Genomic DNA, 11,333 nt, shown 5'->3' on the forward strand with positions numbered 1-11,333 from the left:
GCGTTTCAACCGTCCCAATTATGGACGGATTCATCAGGGAACACAAGTAGCACTCCACAGGATGTGCTTAAACAAATTCCTGCTGTGAGGGATGTTCTCTCATCACAAAAAATACTTATGGACCTTTTGGGATGGAAATGTGTAATGATAAAGATAATAAGCTGGTACTCGATATGGTGACAAAAAACAGGAAAATAACCCCATAACAGTGGATAAATTTGTACTTAGCTACACAGATGGAATCAAGCACCGCAGCCTGCGAAGGTCCATGTTCACCCCACGATGAGAGGGTGACACTGAATGGAATGCAGGCCAGGCTTATATACCGGCTCGTATAGTACTTCCGGGTTGTGGCTGATGTGTTCATGCGTTCACGTGACCCGGATGCGGTCACGTGACCAGGCTACATTGCTGGCTAGATACATCTCGGATCACTACTGTAGCCACACCAAACACACAAACAACGCTAACCCAGCAATACAGGTGACACAGGCAACAAGGACACCAGAAAATACCAATGGTAGCTCATACAAACATGTTCCGCGGCCACTTCCGGTAATTGGAACGCAAATGCGTTCCATAAGGCGGAAGTACGTCATGCACCAGATGGAAGAGCACTGAGTGGAGCGCAAAATGCGTTCCACCCGAATCTTTATTAATAATAAGGACATGACACTAACACCCCAAGCAGCTATCTGGACAGGGAAGCCATAACAAATATGATTGATGAGTGATTCATGTGTGTAGGCAGGCTGCGGTGCTTGATTCCATCTGTGTAGCTAAGTACAAATTTATCCACTGTTATGGGGTTATTTTCCTGTTTTTTGTCACCATATCGAGTACCAGCTTATTATCTTTATCATTACACATTTCCATCCCAAAAGGTCCATAAGTATTTTTTGTGATGAGAGAACATCCCTCACAGCAGGAATTTGTTTAAGCACATCCTGTGGAGTGCTACTTGTGTTCCCTGATGAATCCGTCCATAATTGGGACGGTTGAAACGCGTCGGAACGAGCACAGCGTATGAACGCATGTGCTGTATAGAAACGAGCACAGCCTATGATCTGGGTGCTGTGCACATGCAACTATATCCTTTGCTGTTTGTTTTTATAGGTGTTATTGGGTTTACACTGTTTTTTTCACTCTTTTCTGTCTTCTGTGTTCCTTGTTTCCTTCTGGGCACGTGCAATAAGGAAGGGACTGTCATCGTGGTTGGGGCCACCCTATTAAGGAGGTGGGTTCCCCAAAAGGCAGGGCAAGAGGTTATTAGGGCTAAGAGTAGGGTGCACTACCACTCTTTTCCTTTTCTTTCCCGTACTCTTAGTATATATACTTTGATACCTGGCCTACAGTCTCAAATTATCTATTATCGTCCCTTTGGGGACTAGGGATTTTCTCCCTGATGTGCATATTTGTCCTTTAGGTTACTTCACTGTATATAGAGCACATGAGTGGATGTTTTTTGGTTATCTATGTGGACCTGTCTTGTATTTTTTAATGCATAATTAAAAGTTAAGTATTAGTTAGTCCTAAGTGGTCTATGTATGCCGGTGATTACTTTAGATAAAATATATGTTGAATTATAACCCCTCAGGAAGACTAACAATTCATTCCATACATGTCATCTTTTCAGTCTCCTTCTCCTAGTTCTGAGCTGCTTCTTTCTGCTGAAGACACAGAAAACTGTGTGTGAGCTTTTCTCTCTATCTACCCCTCCTTTCCCTCCCTTCTGAGACCACTGATATAAACAAGTCCCTATCTGCAACTTTGTCGCTTCTTTGTAATGCTAAGAGGGTTAATCTAAGGTGAAGTTGCTGATAAACTCACTGTAGTTAATCCTCCCGGCAGTACAAATTTGCTACAAAGGTGCAGATAGGGACTTATTTACACCAATTATCTCGGAAGGGAGGGGAAGGAGGAGGATGAGAACAGAGACTTAACAGCTCAGATACAGCTTTCTATGTCTTTAGTAGAAAGCAGCAGGCTCAAAACTGAGGAAAGGAGACAGAAAATGCAAAAACATGTATGAAATGAATTGTTGTCTTAAGGAGGGGGATGAGTCAACATAAGAGATGAGCAAACCTCGAGCATGTTCGAGTTCATCCGAACCCGAGCGTTCGGTATTTGATTAGTGGGGGCCGCTGAAGTTAGATAAAGCTCTGAGGTTGTCTGGAAAACATGGATACAGTCCATGTTTTCCACATAGCCTTAGGGCTTTATCAAATGCCGAACGCTCGGGTTCGGATGAACTCGAGCATGCTCGAGGTTCGCTCATTTCTAGCCAACATATATTTTACCTAACTGGATAAATCCTTTAATGAACAAATTTTAGCTAATGCTCTGACTGCTGATTTGCTACTATTTGGTGAATGTACATTTTTTGTGTGAAGAATGCCATGACTATATAGGCAGTTTGGTTTATCAAGATGCGGCAAGTGCCAGAAATGTATCTGATCCAAAACATAACAATGATCTACAAACATGGTACGTAAGTTAATTATTTCTTATACAGAAAAATTGCACAATGCACTGCGATGATAAATTATGAATTCTAGAATATAGACACCTCAATGATCTCACCTGAGATATCTCTTCACCTACGTCAGTCTGACCTTAGGTTGTGTCAAATTTCAAGGAAACTATGGTTAATTATTTGTTTCTAAAAATAGAGCTACTGCCAAGTTTGTGCTCACCCGAGTGTTGTTTGAACGTGAATGTGGAATTTCTATTGAACTAAAGGCTTAATGAGAATTGTGCTGTATCTGCATCTGAACCATGTGTATAGGTGTATCCATAAGTCTATGCACAGTATGTTTTATTTTATTTTTTAAATTCCAGGATAGATATATGCGCATATTCAATTATTTCAACTACATCTGCTACAAAAGAAGGATATATACCAGCACTGCCAATTAGAACCCCAGGAAACATGTGTCTAGCAGCGTACTAAGTAATTTGGTTATATGCCTGCCAAAAATGGGGAAAGTGATAGTAATGAAAAACAGATACTGTTCCTTGCTACTGTGTGTTTTAGATCTGAAATCAAAATAAAATCAATGCAATTTTCACTGAAACAACGGCCGTTGTCTGGCACTCCCAACAATGACTATTTTTGACTGCTGGCCTTACGCTATGTTTACGCAACAGCCAAAAAAGGAAAAAGGTGTCCGCTTTTTGTTTTAAAAAAGATGTCTGTTATTGCATCATTTTAAGTGACTCTAATAAATTGCATTGAAGTCTATGGAATAACGGACGTCTTGTTTGCACAATGCTTTGAATGACGGACGTCTTTTGAAGCAGACGTCATTAAATACACTGTCAAAATGACGTCCGTTATTCCATTGACTTTAATAAACTTTATTGGAGTCACTAAAATGATGCAATAAAAGAAAAAGCGGACGCCATTTTACTTTATTGGACGTTGTGTGTACATAGGCTTACACTGTACTTAATACCTGTTATGATCACATGCTTGAGAAAGACCGCTTAGAGATTGAAATATCACACATGTATAAGTGAAGATGTGCTGTAGTCTTTTTTTTCTGTTTTTGCTGGGTTTCTATGTAACAGTGTCATGCCTGTCATTTTTTTCCTAATTTTGTAGAACACAACAATCAGTAGTTTCCCAACATCTACCTACGTAACAACGTGATAGCATCTATTTTTAATGTGGTGATATTTTATCACATTGTTAGGAGAATTTCCACTGAATTATGACTAGAAGACTATTATAATTGCTAGAATACTTGGAGTGACACATTACCCTGTTATTAATTGTAGCAATACACCAGTTATTGTAATAGCAGTACAACCCTTATTGTCCATGACTGTGCACAGAGTCACACAAGCAAAGTGCCTGAGCTTAGAAAACTTGTATCCTTGTAGCCTCAGGAAATGGAAGGGAAAATTGTCAAGAGAAGGAAATAAAGCAAGTGTGTGCCTTGGACTTCTATGTTGGTGGGTGGGAAGAATGACATCAGGCAGTATAAAGACTTTCACAAAAGATCAGGTGCTTTGTGAGTCTGTGTAAAGTCTGAAAACGGCAGCAGCGATGACCGAGTCTAAGAATACAGGAGAGTCGCTCTATCTCAGCACTGGTGTCCTGGCGATCAGTGCAGGTAGGAGATATTTAACCTGTTCCCTTCCAGCATATCTCTAGTGTTTCCATACTTGTAAAGTCATGCTTTATTCTTCTGTTTTAGGGAGCCTGCTCCTATCAATACAATACTACAGCATAGGGGCATCTGCTCCTCTTATACCGCCAACTGCCCTGGGCATCCTCCTCCTCATACTGGCAGCGGTGTTAGGATATGCAGGTATGGATCTATGTACAGGTCACCATTCTTATTGGGTATTATGTTTATTTTATGAACAATGATCTGATGGTTTAATGTATAGAATAGTAAGAGATAAGAAGACTGATATATAGTTTGATGGTAAAATGTCTAAAATAACTTATAAATTTATTTGTGTAAATCTGTGCTCATTCTCATCTTAATAGTCATGTGGGTGGTCCTACAATTGTCAATGACTGAGTAGGACCACCCACATGACTACTTAGAGAATTACATAAATAAATGGCAAGTTATCCTGGAATGTTTCTTCCCAAACTATATATCAATCTGTTTAGCTCCTCTTATAACATGACCCTCTCTAGATTGGTCTGCATTTGTAATTAAAGGGACCTACAGTGTATTAGCTCATCTATATTTGCTGTTAAATGCACTGTATTGTCTAGAAGAAGTTAAATAGAATGGAAATTATTAAGTTCCATTCATGTGATTTACTAATTGAAAGTTCTACAATTGTTTGCCTTGAAATACAGTATATCAAGCTTAAATAATAAAAATAAATTATTTTAAAAACTCATTCTGTAAGATTTACAGGTATAAACTTTTACCTTAACGTTTTAAAGTTAAGTAAAGGTAATAAACTAGAAGGGACACGTTACATGTATGAATTAAGTTAATAGTATCACGTGATTGTAGCCTATGGGTTCATGCAATAGGAGAGGCGTTACGGCTCTAAATCAATTGATAATGGGCAAATTAATAATATATTTTCTTTGAGCCATTACTTTTTATGTGTTATGATTTTCTGGGGATCATTCAGCAAACCAGACCACAAGACAGGCAGAGCTTTAGCTAATTAGTTGTGTTTGGGGAGGTCCCAGGTGGAATGAGATCAGGACTTTAAAAGGTCCCAGAATTTAGAATTCAGATGTTTACACTGTTCTTCAATGATATTAATAAAAATTAAAAGAAACAAAAACATAGTACCACTAAAAAACTGTACTCATTCCACAAATACAAGCCCTCATACAACATTGTTATACAAAAAAAATAATTATGGCTCTCAGAATGTGGAAATGCAAAAAGGGCAAATTAGACCAGCTTCTGGAGAGGCTAATATGAATATTATATACATCATCAGACATTGGGGACACAAAGATTATTTCCAGAGATTAACTCCCTTTAAAATGAAATAGATAATGTTGGATTTTAAAGCAATCTTCATTCTGTATCTTTATTGTCATTTGCATAATAGGAATCCGGAAAGTCCGAGGAGACGTTTCACTTTGGGTCACATTGTACTGGACGGTCTCGGCTCTGTGGTCTGGATATGGAGTTAACTTGATATTAAGAGGAAACAATGTCATCAGTATCTCAGAAATGAGAAGTGCTATAGTACCCGGCCTAGTGGCATTTTTCCTGGGGCTGCTCATTATTGGTATAGTGGGGATCCTTCAAAAGGAAACTGTCCTTGCTCTGATATCTGTCGCACTTTCTCTTTCCAGCATTCATGAAATAGCCCTATTCTATAATAGTAGTGTGGGCACCTCAGCAGTCGCATGTAATTATCTTATTGTAGTCTTACTGGGTATATACTTTATTATTGGTAGGGCTCTCCTCAATGTCAGCAAGGAGCAAGTTATTTTGCCAGGAACAAACATAACCCACAAAAGCAATAAGCAGGGAGCATCTGGAGACTCCAGTAAAGTAGCCTTAATAGCTACTTGTTTCATCCTTAATATGACAGCCTCCAGTGTGTTTAGCTGCAAACTCCTTGGAATAACCAGTAGTCTTTTTGTTGGCCAGGTGGCATGGCTGTGGGTGGCCGCTGTCTACCAGACAGTGATCTGCATCCTATCATACCGTTATTATCACATGCTAGAAGCCACACATTTTGCATTTTTCTCCATTTTGAGGTATGCAGAAGGCTACTCTTTACTATATCAGTTCCTGAACACTACTCAGTTAAATTACCCCCTTGCATTTTTGGTGGTATTTGCTATACTATTTGTTGTCCTCACCCTCTTCACAAGTATTCAAAGTCTCATACAGTCTGTATACTTATTGTTCTATGTTGCTTACTGCATTGCGCTAGCCTGTAACCCACATGGGTTTTTCTTTGGTGGACCCCAGGGAGTTAATATTGCAATATATATTGTTTCAGCCCTTATACTGATAGTCACGCTATACAATGCAAAGTCATCTAAAGCAATCCCGACAGGTGAGGACACCATTAAGAAACTATTTCTCAACAATAACATTTTCAAGCTCCGTCAGAATAAAGATATAAGTGAACCCTACCTTGGATATTCCAAGTATGGGGATGCAGAAATCCTTGCTTATGCATGCAGCGTTTTGGCTGCTTTTGCCATGACAGTATCTGGGAACTCCGGAGAACCGTTGGCCACAGTTGTCTTGCCATGGGTTGTAGCTGCTGGAGGATTTTATAATCTTATTTGTGGGTCAGTAGCTTTCTCCCGTGGCAAGACACTGGAAAGCAGTGCCTTCATTCTGTATGGGGTAATGTGGGTGATATGGGGAATTTCCCGTTATAGTGGCATCTATAGCACAAGCAGGGGCTTTAACACTGCTGTAGGAATAATATGTTTCATTCTCTTTAATACTTTTATTGTTTTCAGCACACTTTTCCTCACTAAAGCCTGGTTCGTATATACATTCACTTTCCAACTTATTTTAATCAGTTTTCTTCTCGATGCAATCAATGTGCTTCCTGCGGGCTACGATATTGCTGTTACAATTATATTTGGCCTCGCTGGCTTCTACTTATTTCTTTCAACTCTTCATAACACCACTTTTGAGACCCCTCGGTTACCAGTTGGCAGCCCCATTATCAAAATTAGTGGATTCACAAATGACAGATCCAAATGTCCCCATCTAATTTCTACAAGGACCAGCTCAGTCCAAAAAATTGCAGGTAAAATCCAATTGGAAAATTCATTCAAATTCACTCATGTGCAAAATAATTTGAAAGAAAACCTTTGTATCTGGCTATGATCGTAGCAGGTAAAAGAAATGTACAAATTTTATTGCTTCTGCTTTTACAGAAATTATGAAAAATGGGGGAATATGTGGAATACCTACAGATACTGTGTACGTCCTGGTGGCAGCTTGCAATCAGCCAGATGCAGTGGAGAAGGCATACAAGTATGTTCAAATGCGTATCATTTTACACAAATTATTATTTTTATAGGTAAAGAAACACCCTAGACAAACAAAATACACTAGCTCACTTTTGTTTTGAATGAATTACCACAATTTTGGCTCCAAACATGGCAAAATTGTGAGCAAAGCAATTAGGACACATTTATTACGGATGGGGCATGGCCTACCAGGAGACTAAGTAGCTTGGCGGAAAGTGATGCGGGATAAGATGCCAGGCACCAAAATAATGCTCCAAGGTATAGGTACATTGCCCTTGCCTGAAGTAAACCAACTAATAGTTGGTGAAAACTAAAACTTGACACTTCAAAGAACAAAGATTTGTCAGTCAATGTGGTAAGTCTGGCGTATTACAATGATGTTTAATGTAGGTTCTGTAAGTTGAAGGTTTTTATCCTTATAAACTATGTTACTGACTGAGGGTGGGGCATGACACAAGGATTGAAAGAACACCAAAAATAAAACCCTATGCCATTCCAGGCTCTATAAGGCCATGTATTAGGATACAACACATAGTATTAGTTATGGCCAGTGTGTTCTTTTAAGAACATTACATCAATACCAAGAAGTAAAAAAGCTTGGACTGTGTTATAATAACTCTTCCAATGAAAATACAAAAAATGTTTTGACATAGCAGTGGAAAATCCTAGTAGTATTATTATTATTAATTTTAAGGAATTTTTCGAACAAGTAAAATCAGTATGGCGTAGATGAATGTTTTCAAATTTTTGCAGGACAAAACGTCAAGCTCAGGATCGACCAATGTCCCTGTGGATTTCAAACCTTCAGCAATTACAACCTGCCAAACATTTGCTTAATCCTCTGCTATGGGATTTCATGGAAGCAGCTTGGCCGTCATCCATCAGTCTTGTCATCCCAAGAGGTGAATACCTATCATGGTTATATCATCTACTAGAAATCGAAATCTCATCAAGATCTGTATCGGATCTTGTATAGATATTATTATATAGATAATATTTCCTTATGCCACAATGCACATTATTAGTAATTAAATATATTCCATACATAGGACCATGGTTGGACGTCTTAGGTGCGTGTGATTCAGCAAAGTACATTGGAACGCCACAGAGCATTGCTATACGGATACCAGACTGTTCAGTGACAACTCACTTAATCGATATGGTAAAAACTACACTTACCTTTGCTAATTAAATAATTCTTCACACGGCTTCTAAACAGTTAAATGGACAAAACAAGAAAAAAGATTGTTGTTTTTTTAGGTTGGCCCGATTGCAGTCACATCAGCCAATCCATCTGGAGAAGCAGACACCACTCACCACAATCAAGTCTATGCAAAATTAGGAGATAAGGTACATATAGATGCATACCTGTGTAGTCACTGAAAGACCTGCAAAAATGGAATTCTCAATTTTTTTTCTCATTCTAATTTCTTTTATTTATCTGTCCTACACACTTTGTACTAATTAAATAAAAATACTTCTTACCTAAAAAATCGTTTTTCACTTCCCTGATGCAATTTCTAAGTAATAAAAACAATTTGTAAAAGTAGCTATACTTTCAGGTTGATGGCGTCCTATGTGATGGGGCTTCCCCTGAAAACATCACTTCCACTGTGGTAGACTGCACAAAAATAGAAACTGGAAACATTGCATTCTTCAGAGTTGGCATCGTTCCTAAGTCACAGGTAATGCAATTATACTGTCTTTTTTGCTGTTGTTCTTTGGCTTTCTTTTATTGTATTACTTCGTAGTTAAATGGGCATTGTCACTTGAAGGGAAAACTTTTTTTTTTGATCATTCAGTTTCGATCAGTCAAGGTCTGGGGGTTCAGACCCCCCACCAATCTTTAGATCTTTAGCCAAGAGATAATATCAACAGTATTCATTGTCCAAGTCTATAGACCCATCTCCTGTCTACACTTTTGAAATGGTTTTTTTTTTAAATGTTACAGGTACACTTTAATTTAAAGGAATGCTAAATATACATTTAAAACAATTCTTTTTACATACCATATGCAGTACATTCACAACACAAAGTTACTTTAAAGAAATTGTATAATAAATAGATTTTTTTCCCCTAAAAAGAGTGACACCACTTTTCATGGACAATGCAGTTCAACCTCATTCTCTAAAATGGGGCTGAGCTTCAATACCACATACAGACAACATTGGATCCTTTTTCATATAGGAAAGCACATTGTTATGTAATAAATGAAATCATATTTCACAAAGTCACAACCCACTTTACTTTATGTTTTTTAGGTTTTACAAATATTAGACCAAGTACAGCAGAAGCACAAGAAGGGTCTTGATAATAGGGGCTTCTCTGGATCCACAGAAGAAATCACAGAAAAGACAAATGGATCTTACAACAAGCCAGATGTGAGGCAAAACGGCTATGAAGATGATGAATCAATATCACATGTCAACAAGGGGTTTACGATAGATGATGAAACGGAGTAGCAGAATTTAAATGATACAAGTTTCTATTTTTCACTTATTTATGTTATTCCAGTAATAGAAAAGGAAAGAATATTAAATTATTTTATTTTTTTAATTGTGTCCTTATTGTCTGCGGCATTCAGTCTATTGGATAGAATTATATATTAATGATTTATAATGTTTCATTTAAATTTTCATAAACATGGCAAGACTTGACTTCCAGAACTCCCAGAAGCTCGAGAAAATGCAGAATGCAGAAATGCAGACAGTGATTCACAGTTAAAGCCTTCTCAACAAGAACAAAAATTACATATTCAATAAAAAAGTAAATAAATAAAAAGACTTAAAGAAATCTTAGAACTGTAAATGGCAGGTGGCTGAATTAAAGTCAAGTTAAGATTTTCTGTCACCAAGAGTATATAGATGTAGCCTGTGTTAACTTGATCACCATTATGCCTTTAACTCATTCTAATTGACTTAACGCACCTGGATCAGTTTTACTAAAAATATATTGAGACTACAGTATGTACATTTACGCTACACATGCACACGAATCAGCCATAACATTAAAACTACAGATGCATTACGTAAGTAACATTAAATTAAAGGAAAAGAGAGGGGGCACTTCCTAGTGTAATATCCTCTGGTCTCAATGAAGCAACAGAAGTATGACACAACTGCTCACTTATCTGAAGGGGTTGTGAAATGTTAGGCACAACGCTAATGAAGGTTTAAGATTATCCAGTATCGCCGCAGCAAGCCAGGAATCACTAGCATCCATATAATTGCAATAGAAGTGAACTGGAGGCAGACCTGGATCTAGCCAGCTGCGGTAACTTCTATATGGCAGTCAGCACGAGTGATACACAAAGCAGGACATTACTAAGTTATTTCCCAATTAACAGGAATCTATTTGGACACCATCAACAATGTATCAAAAATTTAAAAAAATTTATTGTATAAAGCAACGCATTTCACCCCCTTGGTCACATGGAGCCTTTTTCAAGCATCAGTAAATAACATTAGGTATTTCTTGTAAACTACCTGAAAGCAAGATTATTACACTAAGCAATTATCGGCCGTACTTGGCCATTTACCAGGCATTACGGTTGATAATTATTAGATCGTATTAAAAGGGGACGATCAGCCAAAATGCACAATGTTGACGAGGAGCAAGCAAGCGCTGACCTGACCGATCGCTGCTCGCTTGCTCCTTATTATCGGGCTGTGTATTAGGACCCTAAGTCAGCAGTCAGTTCTTGAGTTGTAAACAAGAAAAATAGGCAAATGTAAGTATCTGATTAATTGAGTCAAAAGCTAAAGTGTGATGGCTAGACAACTGTGTCAGATCATCCCTAAAGTTGTAGGTCATTCTAAATTGCAGTGGTCAGCACCAACCATGAGTGGTCCAAGGCATAGTAGCAATAAGGTCCTGG

At 38.1% G+C, this 11,333-nt stretch overlaps 1 protein-coding gene across 1 annotated transcript; it reads left to right on the forward strand.

Moving 5' to 3' along the window:
- The first annotated feature begins 4,054 nt into the window (after window positions 1-4,054).
- LOC138802987 (uncharacterized) lies at window positions 4,055-9,975 on the forward strand. The gene is made up of 9 exons (XM_069986793.1): window positions 4,055-4,121; window positions 4,206-4,319; window positions 5,551-7,230; window positions 7,361-7,460; window positions 8,210-8,358; window positions 8,506-8,618; window positions 8,717-8,806; window positions 9,019-9,141; window positions 9,718-9,975. The coding sequence occupies exons 1-9, from the start codon at window positions 4,055-4,057 to the stop codon at window positions 9,916-9,918; spliced, it is 2,637 nt and encodes an 878-aa protein (XP_069842894.1). The 3' UTR covers window positions 9,919-9,975.
- Window positions 9,976-11,333: the final 1,358 nt, after the last annotated feature.

This window comes from Dendropsophus ebraccatus, chromosome 10 (genome assembly GCF_027789765.1).
Source record: "Dendropsophus ebraccatus isolate aDenEbr1 chromosome 10, aDenEbr1.pat, whole genome shotgun sequence".
NCBI lineage: Eukaryota > Metazoa > Chordata > Amphibia > Anura > Hylidae > Dendropsophus > Dendropsophus ebraccatus.